The sequence below is a fragment of the Epinephelus moara genome, chromosome 24, assembly GCF_006386435.1.
Source record: "Epinephelus moara isolate mb chromosome 24, YSFRI_EMoa_1.0, whole genome shotgun sequence".
NCBI classification, from domain to species: Eukaryota; Metazoa; Chordata; class Actinopteri; order Perciformes; family Serranidae; genus Epinephelus; species Epinephelus moara.
In genome coordinates, this window is record NC_065529.1 from 33,591,770 (window position 1) to 33,610,872 (window position 19,103).

General features: G+C 42.8%; 1 protein-coding gene across 1 annotated transcript in view; it reads right to left on the reverse strand.

Moving 5' to 3' along the window:
* Positions 1–18,126, reverse strand: part of kif5ab (kinesin family member 5A, b) — a 105,994-nt gene extending 87,868 nt beyond the window's left edge. The window contains exon 1 of the mRNA XM_050039040.1: positions 17,639–18,126. Coding sequence (XP_049894997.1) covers positions 17,639–17,767 — 129 coding nt within the window. The 5' untranslated portion in view covers positions 17,768–18,126. The remainder of the gene's footprint in view (positions 1–17,638) is intronic.
* Between the last annotated feature and the right edge of the window lie 977 nt (positions 18,127–19,103).

A 19,103-nucleotide genomic window follows, 5' to 3' on the forward strand; every position in this document is an offset into this window, starting at 1 on the left:
GTACTTGTCAAATAAATGTTTCCAAAAGTGGTTTCTGTCATTTCAGGTAGTTCTTTTAATGTTTGTTCAAGTGCTTATTTTTCTGCTAAGTTTGGTTTTACCTCGTGATTTAATGCTATAAAAAGGGGGGTTGGTGTCATGTTTGACAGCTTTGTGTGTCAATCTGTGCGCTCACAATCAATGGCGCTGCTCGTGATTTGTCAAACGGGTATATGGGCAGGAACTCGAGTCTGCAAAGTTTGCTACTTTACAGACTTTGGCTCCACATGACATCACCAGCGCGAGATGGCAGTGGCCATATCCGCGATACTTTGGCTTCATTTTTGAACAGCAGGAGTAAATCTTAATATACATTGTCGCCCAGCTTAATATACAGTCTATGATTACAACAAATCGGTTGAGGCTACGATACCAATGATGACAGATGGTAGGAGACTACATACAAACAGTACTCTCTGATGTCAAGTCACAGACTTTGTTGCGTTACTCCCACCATCCACCCAGACCTCCTCTCTAAGAGCTTTTGCAGCACTATAATTACCTTGTGCTACATCCACCTTTGCTTCTGACATACAAAAGCTATTATTCATTCGGCCACAAAAGGTCGCTTGTCAGGAAAATATAAACATAGCTCAATTTAAGTGCTTGAACAATTGACCAATGCCTTCATTTCTCTGGTGGGGACAGTACTGAAGGCACATTAACAATATCCACCAGAAAAGGCGAACACACAAAAGAACTCCCTCTGCACATGGTGAATATCTGGTGACTGACAATACTCACTGTGAGGGAACAATACTTTCCAACACAGGCACGCACACTTTGATCCCATTCAGACAGGTTTAATTCTTGTCACATTCTTCCTCTCCATCTAGTTTCACACCAAAGCTTCCCTCCCACTAACCAGGCGACATATAGCTAAATATTTTAAAGGCAGAGCTGGATGAGATGATAAGAAGATTAGGCATGTGTTCTTCCTCCTCCTACACATTGGTGGGCTGACAGTCAGGCAGGCAGGCGGCTGCTGCTCACTTCTTGCTCTGTGGCTCCTTTGCAGTGGTTCGGTGTCTGTGTGTGAGCTCGACTCAGGGCAGAGGAGTAAAAGCAGGAGGGGCCCTATTTTCCCTTATCAGACTGTGTGTGTGTGTGTGTCTCGGTCACTGTCAGTTTCTGTATCAGTCTCCCCCACAAACTCATCAACTCCCTGTCTCCCTCCTCACACACATAGATGCACATACAAGCTCAGCGAGACTGACAGAAGAGAGGAGTTCATGCTGCCAATGTCTCCTCCATCCGTCAAGCTAATCAGGCTTCGAGCCCCAGATAACAGCATCATTAGCGATTCACTCGAAAACAGAAAACCCCTCACAACGGCAAAAGCTCCAGTCACACGATATTACCAAACATAAATGTATTTCCTAATTCACTCTGCTGACAAGTCTAAGTCGACTGGCACAGTGCCTCGGGGGCAAAGCGGCTGTCAGTGTCGTCTGAATGCCGAGATGCAGTGGCTGTAGTATTATTTTTGAGTTGTCTTGCAGCTATCTTGTAGTGATCATAGCAATTTTTTTAGCTGTTTTACTTAATCACTAGCTTAGGGAAACACAGTTTACCACCCAACATTACATTGTTAACACTCAACTAATAATTTCACTTAGTTCCCTGCGTCAAGTTGTTTATCAAAGACTCACACATTGAAGTGGAGCAATTAGTCCCCCATCAAAGAGAAATTCTCTGCATAATTTATCAGGATGAGTGAGGGAAGCAGGAGACAGAGGAGTGGAGAACAGAGGGATGGGAAGATTGGGCTTTGTTCACCGAGTTTCAGACCAGAAAATAGGATCAACGTCAACCTCCCTATGGATATTAGTGGAGTGAGAAACACAGAGATTTGGAGCCACATCAACATCCAGTTGAGGAGAAACAAAGAATTCCAACCATGAAAGATGAACTGAGATGATGGCCAGATTATTACAGAGAAAGATAGACACAGATAGAGAGAAGACAGCAATAAATATGCTGATGAGTATTCTTTCATTCCAATCTGAGTGCGTCTGGAAAATGACACATCCACTCTAGAAGGGCCCCACAGCTTGACCTGCCTGTTTTATGGCTGAATATTGAGCCTCAATGCATCTTTGGTGCATATTAAAGTGAATCAGAATGTACTGTGCAGAAAGCTGGCATGGTAATAATATTGTTTACTTATTTTGGATCAGACAGTTCCTGATGTAAATCCAAGTTTTAACAGCTTAGTTTCATCTTTGAAACAGCAACTGAAAAAAACAATCTCACCTCAGGGTCCATTTTTGTAGCTCTCCATTAAGTCCTAGAACAAGCAATAACTGATTTTTCTGGCCACTTTGGGGCGACGGAAATAAATTATGGGTTAGGTTCTGTTCACATTTGAACCACTACTGGGGCTGCTGGTACCTCAAATTCGGTAGCGGTGCCCAATGCTCCGCTAGCCTCACAGCTAGCCCCGGTTTGTTATTCAGGTTAAAGTGGGAAGAACGGTCTGTCAGGCAGCTGAGTGAAGTGGAGCCTGAGGAGGAAGCACCGGCTAGCCCCGGTTTCACTACAGGCAGGGGCGAGGAAATAAAACCTGAACAGCCAATCAGAGTGATCTCTCTCACCGGAAAGCTCGGCCGCCGATTCAACATGCTCAGAAAAGCCAAAAAACCGCAGATGCCGAAGTGCTGACGGTGCGGGACACACCGCAAAAACTAGGGCGACAGACGCTCGCCGACAACCCAACTTCGACCGACGGCCAACTGTCGGCTTGGGGTGTCAGGGCCTTCAAAGTAGACAAAATTGACATATCATCACCTTTAAGGTAATACAATTACCAGACAGCTTATTTACACATATGGAACAACATTATTATTCATTTGGAGTTGTGTTTCTGTCCACTCGGTGGATGTAAGTCCAATATTCACTCCCCTTTTAGCTCTGTTTTTGGTCTCCACCATCTGCTCCATGGCTCTTTAGCTGCTAAATGCTCCACTATGTTCACAAGCTAGTTGCCAATGGTGTCTGTCTGTTGTTCTGTGCTGTGCAGGTGAACATACTCAGTTGTTAAAGCTTTTTTTTTTTTTGCTGAACATAGTTGCCCTCTGTTGCTGAAAATGATGCTATAGAGCAGTAGTAAGGTGATAATTCTCTGTCAGTTCATCTCTACATTAGACTCCTCTTACATTCTCTCACTGTTTTCATGTTGTCATTTCATACATCCTTACGATAAAAATAGCAGCTCATAAGCAGTGATTGTCACCCTGAGGTTACCAGACAACCTGCGAGATATGTGTTAATTAGTGAGCTTCAGAGGAGTTTTAGAGGTGCTGGTAAACAGACTTGGTTACCCTCGGACAGAGGCAGGGTAGTACAGTAGCTTCATTTAACATACAGACACTAAAGTGGTGTCAGTCTACTCATACAACTCTCTGCAACGCCAACTCCCAACCTCATCTGCATGCTGTAACCACAGCAGAATAATAAGAAAAAAAGAAAATACAGGGCAGAGTCTCTGCAGATAAACAAACCACCACACAATACTACTTGGTTACAAGTGCTGACCAAGAGGGATTACTTCTGTATGAGCTTATACCTTTTTTTCCTGCATTGTATACCTTCAAGGAGCAGCACAGAAAATGATCACATGAACATCTGCACTTCTATGACAACTAAGCAAATTCCATCTGCCAATAAAGACCATGTAACAAGAACAAAAGCATCTACTAAGGAGCTGAAACACAGATAGCAGAGCCCAGAACAGCCTCAAACAGGAAACCACACTGGAAATTATACTCAGCTCAAATAGACTGGCAGATACTGCAGAGACTGAGAGAATAAAATAGATTGAAAGAGAGAGAGTGAGGGAAAGAGCAAGGAGACAGGAAAACACTTGTCAGAGATGACGAAGACGGCTCATCATCGAAGTGACACTTTGACTGTTCCAGTCCTCGCCTGCAATGTCACGTTTGATTGGGCCTCCGGCCTTCACATGCCTTCCAGTTATTTATGCTATAGATTTATAAAAATCCTACAGAAAATAGAAGTGAACCTTGGGAAAGAAATAAGTTGTTTAACATGAATCTGGACCAGCAACCTCAGCCTGGAGCAAAGAACTTCGATCTCAAACTGAGACAGTCTGAGAGCACAGCTATTAGCTGCACTCTCAAAGGGAATATTTGATGTCAAAGGAAATATTTGAGGTGCTACGGACTCAGAGACAGCCACCTGCATTCAGCTCAACCTGCGCATAAGTTAATTCAGTCAAAATTAATTTACACAATGTACAAGATTAGCCCTGACAGCAGCTTTGTCTCTGTCTGCGCTGCTTCAGCACGACAGGGGGAAAAAAGCCAAATACATTTGGCATTTAATACAGAGGGAATCTTGTTTTTCAGGTGGCAAGCTCACCTTAAAAAAGCCTAAGTGCTAATGTAGCTCTGAATGTGTAAAATAATCCAATCAACACTTACCAACCCTGTGGGGAATAGACAGCGTGCCATTTTATCACAAGTATAATTTTATCTGAATGCTTTCTTGTTTCAAAGGGGACCTATTTTACTGTTTATTCCACAAAAACATGCACTAATGGTCTTCTCTTCTTCAAAGCGAAGCCACGTTAAGAAAGAAAGCTTTTAACGGAGCCATCGATTCCTCTATACCAGTAATTCAATTAGTATATAGCCTATGAGCCAACTGTATTGAATGAATTTAGGCAAGAAGTTATGCCCCTATGAAATGATAATGCAGGCAACTTATAATGCAGACATCTTTAGCTCTGTGCCAAACTGAAAAAGAGATTTTGTGTGGTCCTGGTCCACAGTTCCAATTAAATCTGAGTCCAGAGCCTCGACACTGTGACTGATCCTCAAAAGCACTAGTGCCAGAGGAAGACATACGCAGTAATCCACCAACTATGCCATCAAGCAGCGTCACACCATTAGTATGAGCCCTGTTAATGACCAGATGTGGCAGGGAATGAATAATAAATTAGGGTAGGATGGAATAAGTCGTAGAAATGTGGCAACATAAGCACACATTTCTATCAACTTGTGTACGCCGGCGGCAATTATTAAAGCAAGTGATGCCAGGGGAATAGTTGAGTGGAAAAATGAAGCAATCCAAGGAGTAGTAGTGAGCAATGACTTAAATTTGCTGTAAAAATCAACAACACGGTTAAGGGGATTCTTTTTGTAATTCAGCCGCAACTAATGACTGAGCTGTGCGGCGAGGTAATTTGGATAATAAAAGGCCTTATGGAAAAAAAGTGTGAATGGTATTAAGAGTTTGCAAAAAATGGAGTTAATTAGAAACTTGGGGAGATAGAAAATGTGAAGGAAAAGAGCAAAAAAAATCAGCATGTTGTGATAATCGATGTACCTACTGGGAGCCACAAAAACAGCTCCATGGTACTGTAGCCTGGAGAAGTCATTTTTAAGGTCTGGACTGGGACCAATCAGAGCCATGCAAAGATTAAAATAAGCCTGAAATTTATGTTTGCCAAGATTTCCTTATCTTTGTCTTTGTTATGTAATGCAGTTTAAATAAAACCCTGAATTAGATTAAAGGAACATATCACCCCAAAATGAAAAATATTTATTCTTCCTCGTACCTTCAGTGTTATTTATCAATCTAGATTGTTTTGTTATGAGTTGCTGAGTGTTGGAAATAACTAGACCTAGATGGCACTCGGCTTGTGGTGCTCAAAGTGCCAAAAAAATACATTTGAAAAACTCTACAGCAATGTCTCTTCCCAGAAACCATGACCTGGTTACCCAAGATAATCCACAGACCTTGTTGCAAGCAGTTTCATGTAGGAGCTATTTTCTGTCTACTGAACTACACCCACCAACCGTATCATGGCACAGAAGGATATGTGCATCTACTCATGGACGAGAGGCTCACACTTGAGACAACATGAGAGGAGCACCACAGAACATCTCTTCTACCTGTTACCATCAGACTGTGTAACTCCGCCTTCTTCTATAGGAAGGAGAGCTAATACAAAGGACACTGACAACAATACTCACCTACATTAGGGGCACTGTCACTTTATATAATTTTCGTCACTACTTTTCAATATCTTGTTCAATATTTTTACATCATGTGCAATACTACTTTTCAATATCATGATTACTTAGTGCAATATCATTTTCTCAAATTCATGTGCAATACCACTTCTCGTTGTTTAATCATATACAATATAACATTGATTATCCGGCGCAGTCTGTTTTTTTCCACCATTTTGGTTCATTTTTAGTAACTCTTATACTTATCTTACTCCTACTGTTACTCTATTAGGCACTGGTTTTGCTTTTGTTCCTTGAATATACTTCTTACCTTGTATATTTTTATATTTTGCCAGATATTTAATACTCGTACTTTGTAAAACTGGGTCCAGTGAGTGACCCTGACGCTGGGAACCCAGTGGTTGTTCTGGTTGTTATTGGTTGTGAACATTAAATTGTGGTTACTGTACTTAGTATTACTGTAATTTGAAGCATTCCCTGGCAGAAGAATTTCCTGTGGGATAAATAAAGTTCTATTGAACTGAATTGAATTGAGTAGAATAAACATTAATGACGTCGTCCTCGACTGAGCTGTAATGTCAGCTAGTTCCGTGGTGCTAGGTGAGCTAGCAGTAGATGCACACTTCCTTCTGTGCAAGGATATGTTTGGTGGGTGTAGTCCAGTAGAAAGAAAATAGTTCCTCCATGAAACTGCTCACAACAAGGTCCGTTTCTGTTAAGCCATCTCTACGGCTGATACCTCCAACAATCAGTAACTCACACCAAAACAATCTAGACTGATAAACAGCACTGTAAGGGGGAAAATATGTATTTTTGATTTTGAGGTGCACTGTCCCTTTAAAGCTGGAGTGCTGAACTTCCGATTCCCCCCTCTGGAAGTGAGTGTAGTTAAACAAACATTGTTGACGTGTCCTCATGACGTATGCCCGCAGGTGAGCTCACTGTCTGTCCCCCATCCCCAGGAGCACTCAAGTCTTTTTTGACTTTAATCCTTCCTCTGAACGCCAAGTTTCTTTTTATCTGGAGCATCCACTCCAGCAACTTTTCTTGGACGCTTCTTAAGATTTTCCGCCTCAGCTTCCGGCATCCTTCGAGCTACTGCTCCAACGCTGTGGTCCCTCCTCCCTTCCTGCTCCGTTTAGCTCTGGCTGGTTGACGTAAAATGCATCGTTACGGTCGCCACAGGTACCAGACACCACAACTCCTTGTTTGTAGTATGCTGCAAAATACAGAGAGCTTTCCCTGGTGGCGAGAGGCTTAATCAGGATTGTGTGAATTTGTTTGGCAAGGGCTTGAATGTAACAGACGTTCATTTATATGTAAACATCCTGCATTTAACCACGATCAGAAACCGTGAATGGAAAATGTGCTTGAAAGCATGGCTCCCCTAAGAAATGAAGGAAAACATCGACTCAGGGTAGATGTCATTGTTCTCCAGTGTCAGATCGATAAACTGAACTGTGATTAATTGAATGAAACAGAAGTCCTGGGCATATGGAGGGCGGGGATGCTCCTCTCGTGTCCTTGGGATTTCCTTCCCATCCTACTACCAGACTAATATAGCACCAACTGCTCGGGGGTCTTGGCATGTGCACACACGTGTGCGAGCATGTGCAGCCGGTTACGTTGTACTTGCTACAGACGCTGAGGGCAGACATGGAGACCAGGCGGCATCCTGGGCAGGGCCGTGGCTAATGAGGAGCGGATGCTCCATTAACGCTCCCGGGAGCTAAAAGCCTGGTAGTCACAGCCCACTTCTGTCATAAAGGGAGAGAAAGGGGCAGGAAAAGTGTTGACAAACTGGCACAAGCTTATCTAACCCTGGCATGTGTGCAGGCTGAGTAAAAATAAAGATGAGCTGAAGGAACTGGCAGCTAATATGCTTTTGAGTGTGGCTGCAGACTAAATTGATGTCAGTATATTATTAATATTAGGGAAAAGATGAGAGGGAGAGCTGGCAGCCCTTGTTGGTATGGGCTATGGGTACATAGATTAGCCACTCTACATTTTAAGATAGTACAAGGTGGCCATAAAGCAGTGGTGATTAGAATATTGATTTTTTTTCTCTCTCGAAATAGAGCTGAATTAATCTCAGCGAGTTTTCGGATTTTCACATCTCTGTGAGTGAAATAACTTCACCAAAGTCACAAACTCTTTAACATTCAGACTCCTGATTGACAGGAGCTTCCCCCTTGACACCATTAAAACCCGCGAGAAGCCTCTACCTAACTTAATGAGATGACAGACGAGGCTGAGCTTCTTCTCTCACATCTTCCCAAAACTGCTGCTGAGTCATGAGGAAATGAGCGGCGGAATCATTACACCATGAAACAGAGTTAGACAGAGAAAAATACAGTTAAGCGTGTATTGAGGGAGAGAAAGAGGGAACAAGGGGGAGAGAAGATGATCCCAAGTGGTAGCTGTTCTGATGGCGTCGTCCAACAGGAGAAATGAGTATAGATCTTGACCCTACACGGCAATCCCATTACACTCCCTAATTGGATAGGGTGTGTGCACTGCAATGATAGAATTAGAGCACTAAAGCACCAGGGCGGGGATGACGGGAGCCCTTTGGACCTCCATTTCTGACGCTGTTTGGTTTGCAGACAGTTCAAGCCATTGCAAAGAAATATCCTTAAGGAGAAAACAGCTCCAATGGAACTATAAATAACAAAAGGTACGAGGCAGGTAGATGACTTTACTCGGTGCCCGACATGCACTGTCAACAGTTTGTTTCAACAGCAGCTGTTTTCCCCTCTCGGCGCCTAATCAAGAAAAGGATAGGAGAAGAAAAAAAGAATCAGCCTTCAGTGGAGCTCGGTAGGAAAAGAGCTGCAGCTCCATCAGAAACCAGACATCTTACAGTGACTGCTCATGAATAATCGGTTAATTTTTAACGATATTACATGCCTATTTTCTGCAACAGTAGTGCACCATATGATCCTAATTCATTTTCATAAATCTCAGGCAAAAAAGCTTTGAGGTGAAAAGAAGTGCGTTTTGAGGGAAGGAGCAAAGCCACAATGAAAACTTCAGTGCAGAATATATACTCTGTCTCTGTGAACGTTTTAATCCTCAATTCTTCTTAGACATGTAAACAAGGTGTATTTTGCAGATGTTATCACAGCAGCCTTTAGCACCCTGGAGTTTCTATAGTAGATTTGTAAGCACACAAGGGAACATCAGCCAGGGAGAGCTAATCCATACAATTATAAATGGTGTGCAGAAAATAGAGAATCAATAGCTATTTAATGTGCACATTTCAATTGGATTCGTGAACATGGGTGAAGGGATTCATTTCACGGCAAAGATCACCCTCTTCCAAGGGCATAGGTTTCATTTCAACAGTGGGAGGGGGACCAGGCGGCAACCCCCAGGGCTGGAAAATTAAGCCAGCATAAACGTGACAAAAACTGCACTTCTTTAAGTGGCCACTTGAGGCTGGCTCCAGACGCCAGTCAATCCCCACAGATCCCCATGTTAAAATGCCCAACTTTACAGCAGAAATAAACGTCTTTACAGCATGTGTTTGGTCTCTATAGCTAATTTCCCCCTTCATGACAACTGTACAAGGGTGAATTTATTTTTTATAAATGACCCGTTTACATTTTTAAGGCTTAAAGTTATGCATAATCAAAGGTTGGCCGCTTTGAGTGACTGTTTGCTGATAGTGTCCTCAACTTCTTTGTCAGATCCACCTGTTGCTCCTCCACAGCTCCACCCGCTCGTCCAAATATGGTCAATTCTGGCTCCAAAAAATCAAGATGGCAACGGCTGAAATGCTGAACTTGAGGCTTCAAAACAGGAGTCAACAAACCAGTGGGCGACGTTGTGGCAGCTACGTCCATTACTTTTACAGTCTATGGGAGGGACACATATGAAACTGGGGGCTTGGGAGTTCTCCGCCAGAAAATGTCAAGCACCAAACACTTAATTTCCTGCATTCTGGTGAATTTTATGCAGCAATCTGTTTCTTTTCTGCATCAATTTATGGTGTAAATGACTTTCATTTAGTTCTCCACTACTTGGACAGACAAATCCACGTTTTCTGAATATTGAAGAGAACGTGTCCCTTGTGTCCCCCCCTTTAATCCACACCTATGCCCTCTTCAGTATCTATCATGGTCAAACACAAATAAACTGTGAGAGTAAAAACTCAAACGCCTCCATATGACAATGACAGGGAGGTCAGTGTAGAGGTTAGGGACTCAATATGAGTGTTTTAAACAAGTCAACACAACCACTCAGCGTACACACACACGCACAGGCACGAGCTAACCCCCCAAGGTTGAGTGTGACGATATGATGGCTGACAGTCTGGGTAACAAACATGAAGAGAGAGGAGACTTTTCTTGCTGTTTTTTTTGTCTGGCCTTGCTGCGGGATGCAGGCTCATTAAAATTGTACCTCTGATCCTGAAAGAAATGGCCCATGATAAAAGGGATGCAGTTTCGGAGACAAAAGGTCCTAAAGTTGAAGTAAAATCCACCGTTGCAGCATTTCCTCTTGCTGGTTTAAAATAGTCAGAAATAAAGAGGGATCTAATAATCTGTGTTAACAAGTTATGTCATACTACATTACCCCCCCTAAGTTAAACTCAGCCTGAGCGTGCAGCTAAATATATTCACGAGGGTTTACAACAATAGCAGCCAAATGAAGCATAAAATTATTTCATTTTGGACAAAGGCAATGGAGATGAGGCTGTTGGCCTATTCAGCACTAGTGAGGCTCTTTAAGCTCATGCAGCTTAAGGAGATATGACAACAAACAATCAGGGAGTGAAAAGCACAGGTCTGCAATGGCATTTTTCATACAGAAACCTAACTCATATCTTATCATCATAAACTGCCACTGGTATGATGCATGTGTAATGCATCTTTAATAACCCCATAGCCTGTGTTCAGCTCACATGGCGCTAGCATGTGATATCTATATGTCACTGCCCGCAAGCACCAGAGAGAAAAAATTCCATATCTTACTGCCTCGGAGGCGGCCGTGATTATTTATTTATTCATAGAACTGAATTCAAAGCGTGATTCATCGTGGCTGTCTTTTCCTCCTGCCAGAAGATTAGGAGGGACAATCTGGCCCCTGTGACGGCGCATTATTCCAGACAGTGAAATACTAGAGACAGCTGTGTCACTCCACCGTGGAACAAACACAAAGGCCGAGCCTTGGGGCAGTACAGGCTGAGTATGGTTATTACTGTCACACAGCCACTGTGCGCTATGGGGCTCCACAGGTGGCCATGTGAGATGAGAACTAAGCACTAATAATAAAACATTAATTGTTGCATCGCTCGGGTGGGGGATGTGGAATATTGCTATTGTCATTAAAATGACTCGTGGGGAAAAATGGTGCTGCAATGTCTGAGAGTGCTTCGAGGAACTGCTACAGTAAGAAGCCTAACTTACAGGCACACAGCAAAAGGTTTACCAGCTCTACATGTGTTCTGTGAATGTGTTTCTTTGATGCTCCAACATTCGCTGTATTACTGGTCTCAGGCCTGAGTGAGGGATTCTGCTCAGGACTCAGGACTCTTGTTTGTTTGTGCTGCTGAAGATGATTTACATGCTTGTTGCACCTCTGTTGCACTGCTGCTCCGCACTCCAGGGAAACGGCACTGATTCCTCACTGCTGATGCTAAGTAGATGCAGAAAAGGATATTTCCCAATACATGAGTAAAAATTAAGGAACCCTTGTCTGTCTTTCCATCGATTTACTCGACTACCATTTATCTGATCGTCTTCACACTTGGTATGTGTATTGCTGAGGACCCAAGGAAGCTCTTGAGATATGAGACATATTTATTCATAGTGTGTTATATACACACTGTGCAGTGTATTGAAAGGAACCCCTATTAACTCTTACTGCCATGACACACCAAGCTGACGGTTGGCTCTTGGTCAGTTTCAGTGAGTGTCTTCTGCCCTAGTTTTTTTGTGTGTGTTCCACACCATTGGCACGAGACAGTCCTTGTCAGCTTTTTTACGGCCAGTTCAGCATGTTGAATCTGGGTCGTCAGACTCAGCCCGCCGGTGAATGAAAACACTATGATTGGAAGTTCAGCTGAAGAGAAACTGTGGTGAGGAAAGCAAACAAATGACTTAAGTCAAGTGGGCTTGATGTCAAAACAAACTTGTTACATTATGCAACATTTGTTTAGCCACTGAGCTCTTTAGCAGAAACAGTTTGTAACTGTTTGTGTATTGTTCGCTACAGCAAAGTACATATCCTTTGCTCCTTCAACATCGGGTTGCTTTGTTAATGTGCTTACTGGCTAACTAGTGTTTGAATCCTTCCTGTCGGTCTTCCGGTTTCCTTTTTTTGAATGACGATTATAGACTATCACTGCCTGCCACTATGGAGAGTTATTTCCTCTCACACAGGTGCAGAATGTACAGGCTAGTTAGCCACTTGCTGTAATCCTTGCGGTGTGTTCAGTGCAAAGTTTTGTCCGACACACGGGCGACATGAGGTGACACCACAGTTGGCTTTTGTTGCCATTAGTTCTTTAATGTTAGTTTGGTGTGTCCTGTACACAGCTGAACGGCATGCTGGGTATGGCTCATTCTCCATTGCTTGCTACGGTACATTTAACAAAACACCTGAGCTCTTACATTGTAGCAAAACTTCATTGTAACAGAACACCTTTGTTCCCAGCCTGGTCCCAAATCATTAGCTGTTAGCAAATGGCACGTATACTCTGGCATTGCTTGGGGACACAGCTATGTCATCGCAGGTGTATTGCTCAGGAGCCTATGAAGCATTTTTGCGGCCAAGCAATCAGCCCATCAGAACAAGCACGTTTTGAACAGTCACTACACAAGCAGCAGTAAAATCAACAAGGTTCAAGTCAAGACTCAAGTGCTCAAAGTGACAACCAAGTCACGGATGTGAAGTCTGGGCGAACTGAGTTGTGTTCTCAGGTTTCTTCCTGAGTAATCAACTTGAGTATAAAGCTGCACTAATCAAATTTTTGTATTATAAATGGATCAAGTGACAGTGTAACGTGAGAGTGGTGGCTCATACACAACCAACATCCGACTCTGCAGTTCCCCTCTGTTCTATGGAGCTCACTATTTTGATTTTATGTTCTGCAACTAAACTGTTTTGATTCAGTCTCACTGCTCTCATCAACCTTGAATCCAGCCGCAAAAGGCAGCTGTTGTCAGTGATAAATTCACTGTAGGCTAACTGCCCAGCAGAAAACAAGAGACAGATAGACAAAGGTAGTGAGTAGCCGGTGAACATATTGGAGCATTTAGCAGCTAAAGAGCCAGATATATCCCCCGGGAGCTGGTGGAGACCAAAGCATATTGGACTGAGCAGCAGAAATCAATTCTCGCTTTTAAGAAAGATTATGTCGTTTTTGAAAGGAGAAACAACACGAGCTTTCTCTTGCAAATGAAATGCTGAATTCACAAGCAACAAAATGCATCATGCTTGGTAAATATTAATACACTCAGGGGTTTTGCTGCTACAACCTCCTTCATATGGTAGCTTATGGAGGCTTATGTTAGAAAAAGTTAGATATTACTGTGCAACTTTCTCTCATTGTGACTTTTCTCTACTTGTGCTACTGTTACACTGTGTTTCAGTCTGTCACTGATAAACTAATGAAAATGTCTTTATAGCCAACTGAATAGGCTTTGGGGGAATGAAGAGAATTCACTGTGCCATTAAGTTATATGGCCTTGCTTTAGATCAATTTGAATACAGGATGCAAAATGGAGGTTGAATTCGCTGAGGAATAGGGGGATGAGGCGACTGACAGGTTGTGAACTAACACCTCTTGTACTTTTCCTGGGCTCATACAATTCAAATATTTCACACTTCTCCAAATCCAGGCAATTTAAAACATATCCAAGTGTAAACAAGCGTGACAGATGTCATGCCTCCCCTTGTGACCTCAGCCACATGTTTGTTCACTGCTCTAAAATGCAAACCTGTTGGCATTCAATCTTTAAAAGTCTTTCTGATGTTCTTGAGATTAACCTGTAACAATGCCCCTTAAGAGACATCTTCTGTGTCCCGATGGATTCGTCTTCATTAAATCCTAAACAAGCAGACAGTGCTGCTTTTACAACTTTGAAAGCTTGTCGCAGATTGTTCTTAATTGGGAGTCCACACAGCCTCCTTCTATTTCAACTTGTCTTGAAGATGTGATGTGATCTCTGGAGCTTGAGAAAGTTAAAGGCGTAGTTTACACCAGTATCAAAAATACACATTTTTCCTCTTACCTGCAGTGCTATTCATCAATCTTGTTTTGGTATGAGACGCCAAATTTTAAAGATATCGGCCGTAGAGATGTTTGCCTCCTCTCCAATATAATGGAACTAGATGGTGCTCGGCTTGTGGAGCTATGAAAAACTCAACAGCAATGTGTCTTACCAGAACTCATGACCTGGTTACTCAAGATAATCCACAGACCTTGTTGTGAGCAGTTTCATGTCTGTACTATTTTCTTCACCCAACTACACCTGCTAACTGTATCACCACACAGAAGGATACGTGCATCTACTCATGGATGAATGCTCATTTTCGTGACAGCACGAAATGTAAACACTAATGACGTCCTCCTCAACTGAGCTGTAACGTTAGCTAACTCAGTGTTGCTGGGTGAGCACGCTTCCTTCTGTGCAACAATATGGGTGCAGTCCCATAGAAAGAAAATAGCCCTTCATGAAACTGCTCACAACAAGATCTGTGGATTATCTTGAGTAACCGAGTCATGATTGCTGTAAAGAGACATTGATGTTGAGGTTTTCATATTCATTTTTTGGGGCTTTGAGCACCACAAGCCAAGTGCCAACTAGTTCCAATACATTCAAGAGAAAGCAGACATCTCTACAGCTGATATCTTCAAACGCTCGGCAACTCATACCAAAACAATCAAGACTGATAAATAGCACTACAGGTAAGAGGAGAAATATGTATTTCTGATTTGGGGGCTAACTGTCCCTTTAAGGATGACTTCATATATCAAAATGACAACTGTTCATATCCTTCCTCAATGTCCTACAAAGGTTTCCTTTGGATACGGGATTATAACTTGTGAATGGCTACGCTCAGGGCTCTCTATTCCACTACCTCTGACGGCAAAAGGTGCTTCCAACACATGTGACTTCTACGATATATTTGTTAATTTACGCCTATTCATTTATTTTTGTTTTCATTCTTGTTTGTAATGCTCTGTAACCACTGCAAATTTTAATATAAACACATTTTTGAAAAAGAACACAGGATGCATATAGCGTATGCTCATGTTTAAGTTTATGTGTCAAGTTCAACTGCAAGTCTTGAGTTCAAAACTGTCAGAATCCACATCCGAGTTGTTTCAGGAGTCTTTGAGTTTTTGACTCTGTCATGAAAGCGCTCCACATCCCACCAGTCACACATCACCCATCCCCAAATGTTCTGAGGCCCCGGAGACGTTCCTTCATCAATTCAGAGCACACCAATGTGCCATCTTCCCAGACCTTTAATCTCTCACCAAGTCTCCTCCCGCCTGCCACCCAGGTGCAGGCGAAACATCACTCAGCAGCTCCAATCATTGCCTCTGTCAGTTAACAAGTTCTGGAAGGAGCCTTCCTCCTGCAGACAAATGTGGGGCCATCAGCGCTGCCCAGATGCGAATTGTTTTTATCAACCGTCAGAATGTGAGCGCTTAGTTGTCGCTACAGGGTCCCTGCAGCATGCCTGCTTGCCTGCCGGCCTGATATTTTAAATCCTGATCCAATCTGACGGCCACAGCATTTCAACTCTCAGGAGACTTTTTTTTTTTTTACCTCTCCTCTAAGAGTATTCCAGATCTACAAGACAGATGCTACAGATGGAAAATACACACTCTGAATTCATTTACACACCTAAGACACCCCTCGCATTCTGCACGCCTCCACAGCAATTACATCTACAGAGATGAAAACTGTGTGCATGCTTTAGTGATTACAGTCATCTGAGCCAAAGGAAATTAATGGTTAGTGCATGAAGCGACTGGAAATATAAGAAGGGAACTGCATGCTTCTGTTTCCAGACGTGATCAGTTTTGAAGGCTCCTGCTGCCGTACAGGAGTGCAGGTAGGAAACGACAGCAGCACGGTGTGTATATTTCATAACGACAACAGATCACAGTTCCCTTAATTGAGTAACATGATTTCACTTCATTTCTGCTCAGGCTGTTTCCAACTGTCATCATCTGCAGACTAATTCGAAGCATGCATTTCCCCAGACTAACAGACTGCAGCCTGAACGCAACAGCAGCACTGACACTGAATAAATCATTCAAAAAAAGCCATTCAAGACACTCTTTAGAAATTTAAGACTGAGATAGTTTAAAATAACCACATAATGTACAAGAATGAACATCTGCATGAATTTTTCATTCTTCTGCTGCCCTCAAACACACCCAGAATATATTTAAATACAGACTGACTCAGGAATAAATGATTTCAAGCCGCTGTAACGCCAAATAGCATCAGAATAATGTGATAATGAGCATTCAATCTGCTTGAGGAAGACATCCCACTGCTGCTACAACCAGGATATACAAGAGAGTCTCACAGGGATATCTACCTCAGCAGTGCTGCCTTGCATTTCAATATGGGTGTGTGTGAAAGTGTGTGTTTGCATGTGTGTGACAGCAGAGTAAGCCGATAGGGATTTTCTGCTGTCTTCATCATCACTTGAAGTCAACCCCCAGGCCAAATGTGTGCAGGATCTGTCTCCCTGTCTCTCTTTGTGTGTGCGCGTGTCAGCCTTGGCCCAAATGTGCTTTACATCTAAATAACTAGAGCATTTGCATTTAGAGCACTTATAATCCCCCACTGTTAACCCCAGCCCCAGGTATGCACCCATCAGACTGACAAACCTCTTTTATGGCTTGGTTCATTTTCATTTGCTGCTCCATAGCAGTGACAATTATCATCAGCTTCTATTCAAAATCAATTCACTGGACAGAGAAAAAAAAATAACCCACAGAGCATAATCATGACTCCCATTATAACTGCAGCACCCAATACTTCAACAGTGCATTAAAGGCTGGCTGCAACATACATCAACAACAATCAATAAATCCTGCATGATCCTCTGAGGCAGGAAACACACCAAAATCCAGCAGATCAATACCACAGAAGACAGGAATAACGAGGCAGCATGGGATCACAGAGGTGGGGTCGGGATGCATTTTCAAAAAATGATGAGTTTTTAAGTTTCTCGGATGCTGGCAGAGCTCAGGCTTGCAGAGTTTATTGATCTTGGGCTTAATTTCAGCAACAAAGGTTTGATTTTTTGGCAAATCATCTGAGGACATGACATGAAAGGCTACTCATCAGTTTGATCTAGCCTCTTTTTTTCCTGCCTAAATAAGAGATATCTAGGAAGCCTTGTTTAATGACAGCAACACACACCTGAATGATGCAACATGCTGATCAGAATATTGATAAGGGGCTACACTTAGTTGGATCCCTGTCAGAAGCCTTTAAGGCTCCAGGCTTGTCTGGCCAGTATCTGATGGTGTGTGCAAGATGGAAAGTGTAACCCCCGGCGTTTGCATGGAAAGGTGACAAAACGGAAGGAGATGGTTAGAGATAACTTACCCCGAGGATGACAGTGTCTTCTCCTTGAAATATTGGGATGAACTTATCTCCGCGGATAATTTCGGACTTGTTAAGAGGACGGAATCGACACAACACCTTGATATTGCATTCTGCGTTTGCATCAGCCATTGTGGAGGAAAAAATAGTGGACGCGCGTCCAAAAAAGATAAATTATTAAAGATAAAATATTCCCTGTGCAACCCTTTCCCGTGCACCACCTGGACGCAGGCTGAAATCACCGGCTATACCCACATGCAAAGCCAGACTGGCAGGCGGAGCATTTGGAAAAATGGGCAACTACGAGTTTGGGGAAAGACTACAGCCCAATTCATTAAAGAAATGTAAAGCAAAAACAGAAAGAGAGAGTTTCTTGTCTCAGATGCTCTCAAACCAAACTCGGTGGAGCGCTGGAGAGCAGATGGAGAGTTGTAGATGAGGAGTATATATTCCAAAGTGATCCGGTCGGCGGTGTCTGGATAGGTTGCAGACTGCTCAGAAGCATGCCTTGCATCACTGTCATCCCTGCTCTCTCACTGGGGGCGGGGCGTGGTAAAGTAGCGACTCAAATCCTCTCTCATCAGCACCGCTGAGCTGAGGGACCGAGGAGCAGGAGAGGAGCACCAACTCTGCTCCTTATTCCCGCAACCACATTCAGACTGGCCTCCACTGGAAAGTTCACTTTTCCATTAAACACTCAAGTTTCAGGTGGAGCACAAAAAAGGTGATGGTGTTGCTTGTTGCATGTGGTGATTTATTTTCTGTGGCCAGCAGGTTTTTGAGGAGAGCATCTTTTTTTTCAGGCTGCACCAGGCTGGTCGTCATGGCAATGCTGTTTTGCATAACAAGCTGGGTAGTCATGTGGGAAACAGAGGCTCTGTAATTTTTGCCAAGAGATTTATAGGGTACTCCATTGATGCAGTGCTGCACTTTCATCAAGCTGGAGGACTTGGGAGACAGATTAAAAGAAAGACTGGACAAAGTTGGAGCAGCTAAAATAGCCTGACTTTTTTCCCAAGGGATCAAGCACCAAAAAAAGCTGAATACCATATTTCCCAAAATGCCACTCAATTGTACCTTTCATTAAACCCTTCCTACCAGGTAGCTTTAGAAAGTCACAAAGAGCCTCAGAAGACATTATACAGATGTTAACACAGGTTATTTACCCCCCATGATGAGTAAACACACCTTTTTGTGTAAAATTGGCAGATTTTGTGGCTTCTGCCAGTGTTTTCTCTTGGTTTATGTAGGCCTACAAGACAAGAAACACAGTATGAATGAATAAAACTATAGTATTCACAGTAGTCTTATATATCTAAAATGAATGTATTTGCATTTTGAGACCTGAGAAATGTTCAAAGGCAAGCTGTGTATGTAACAGGCTTTACCTTAATAAAGAAATATGTGCCATAGTGCTCTGGATGACAAAGCCACAGGCGGCTGTGTGTCTTGTGCTGTAGATTATTTG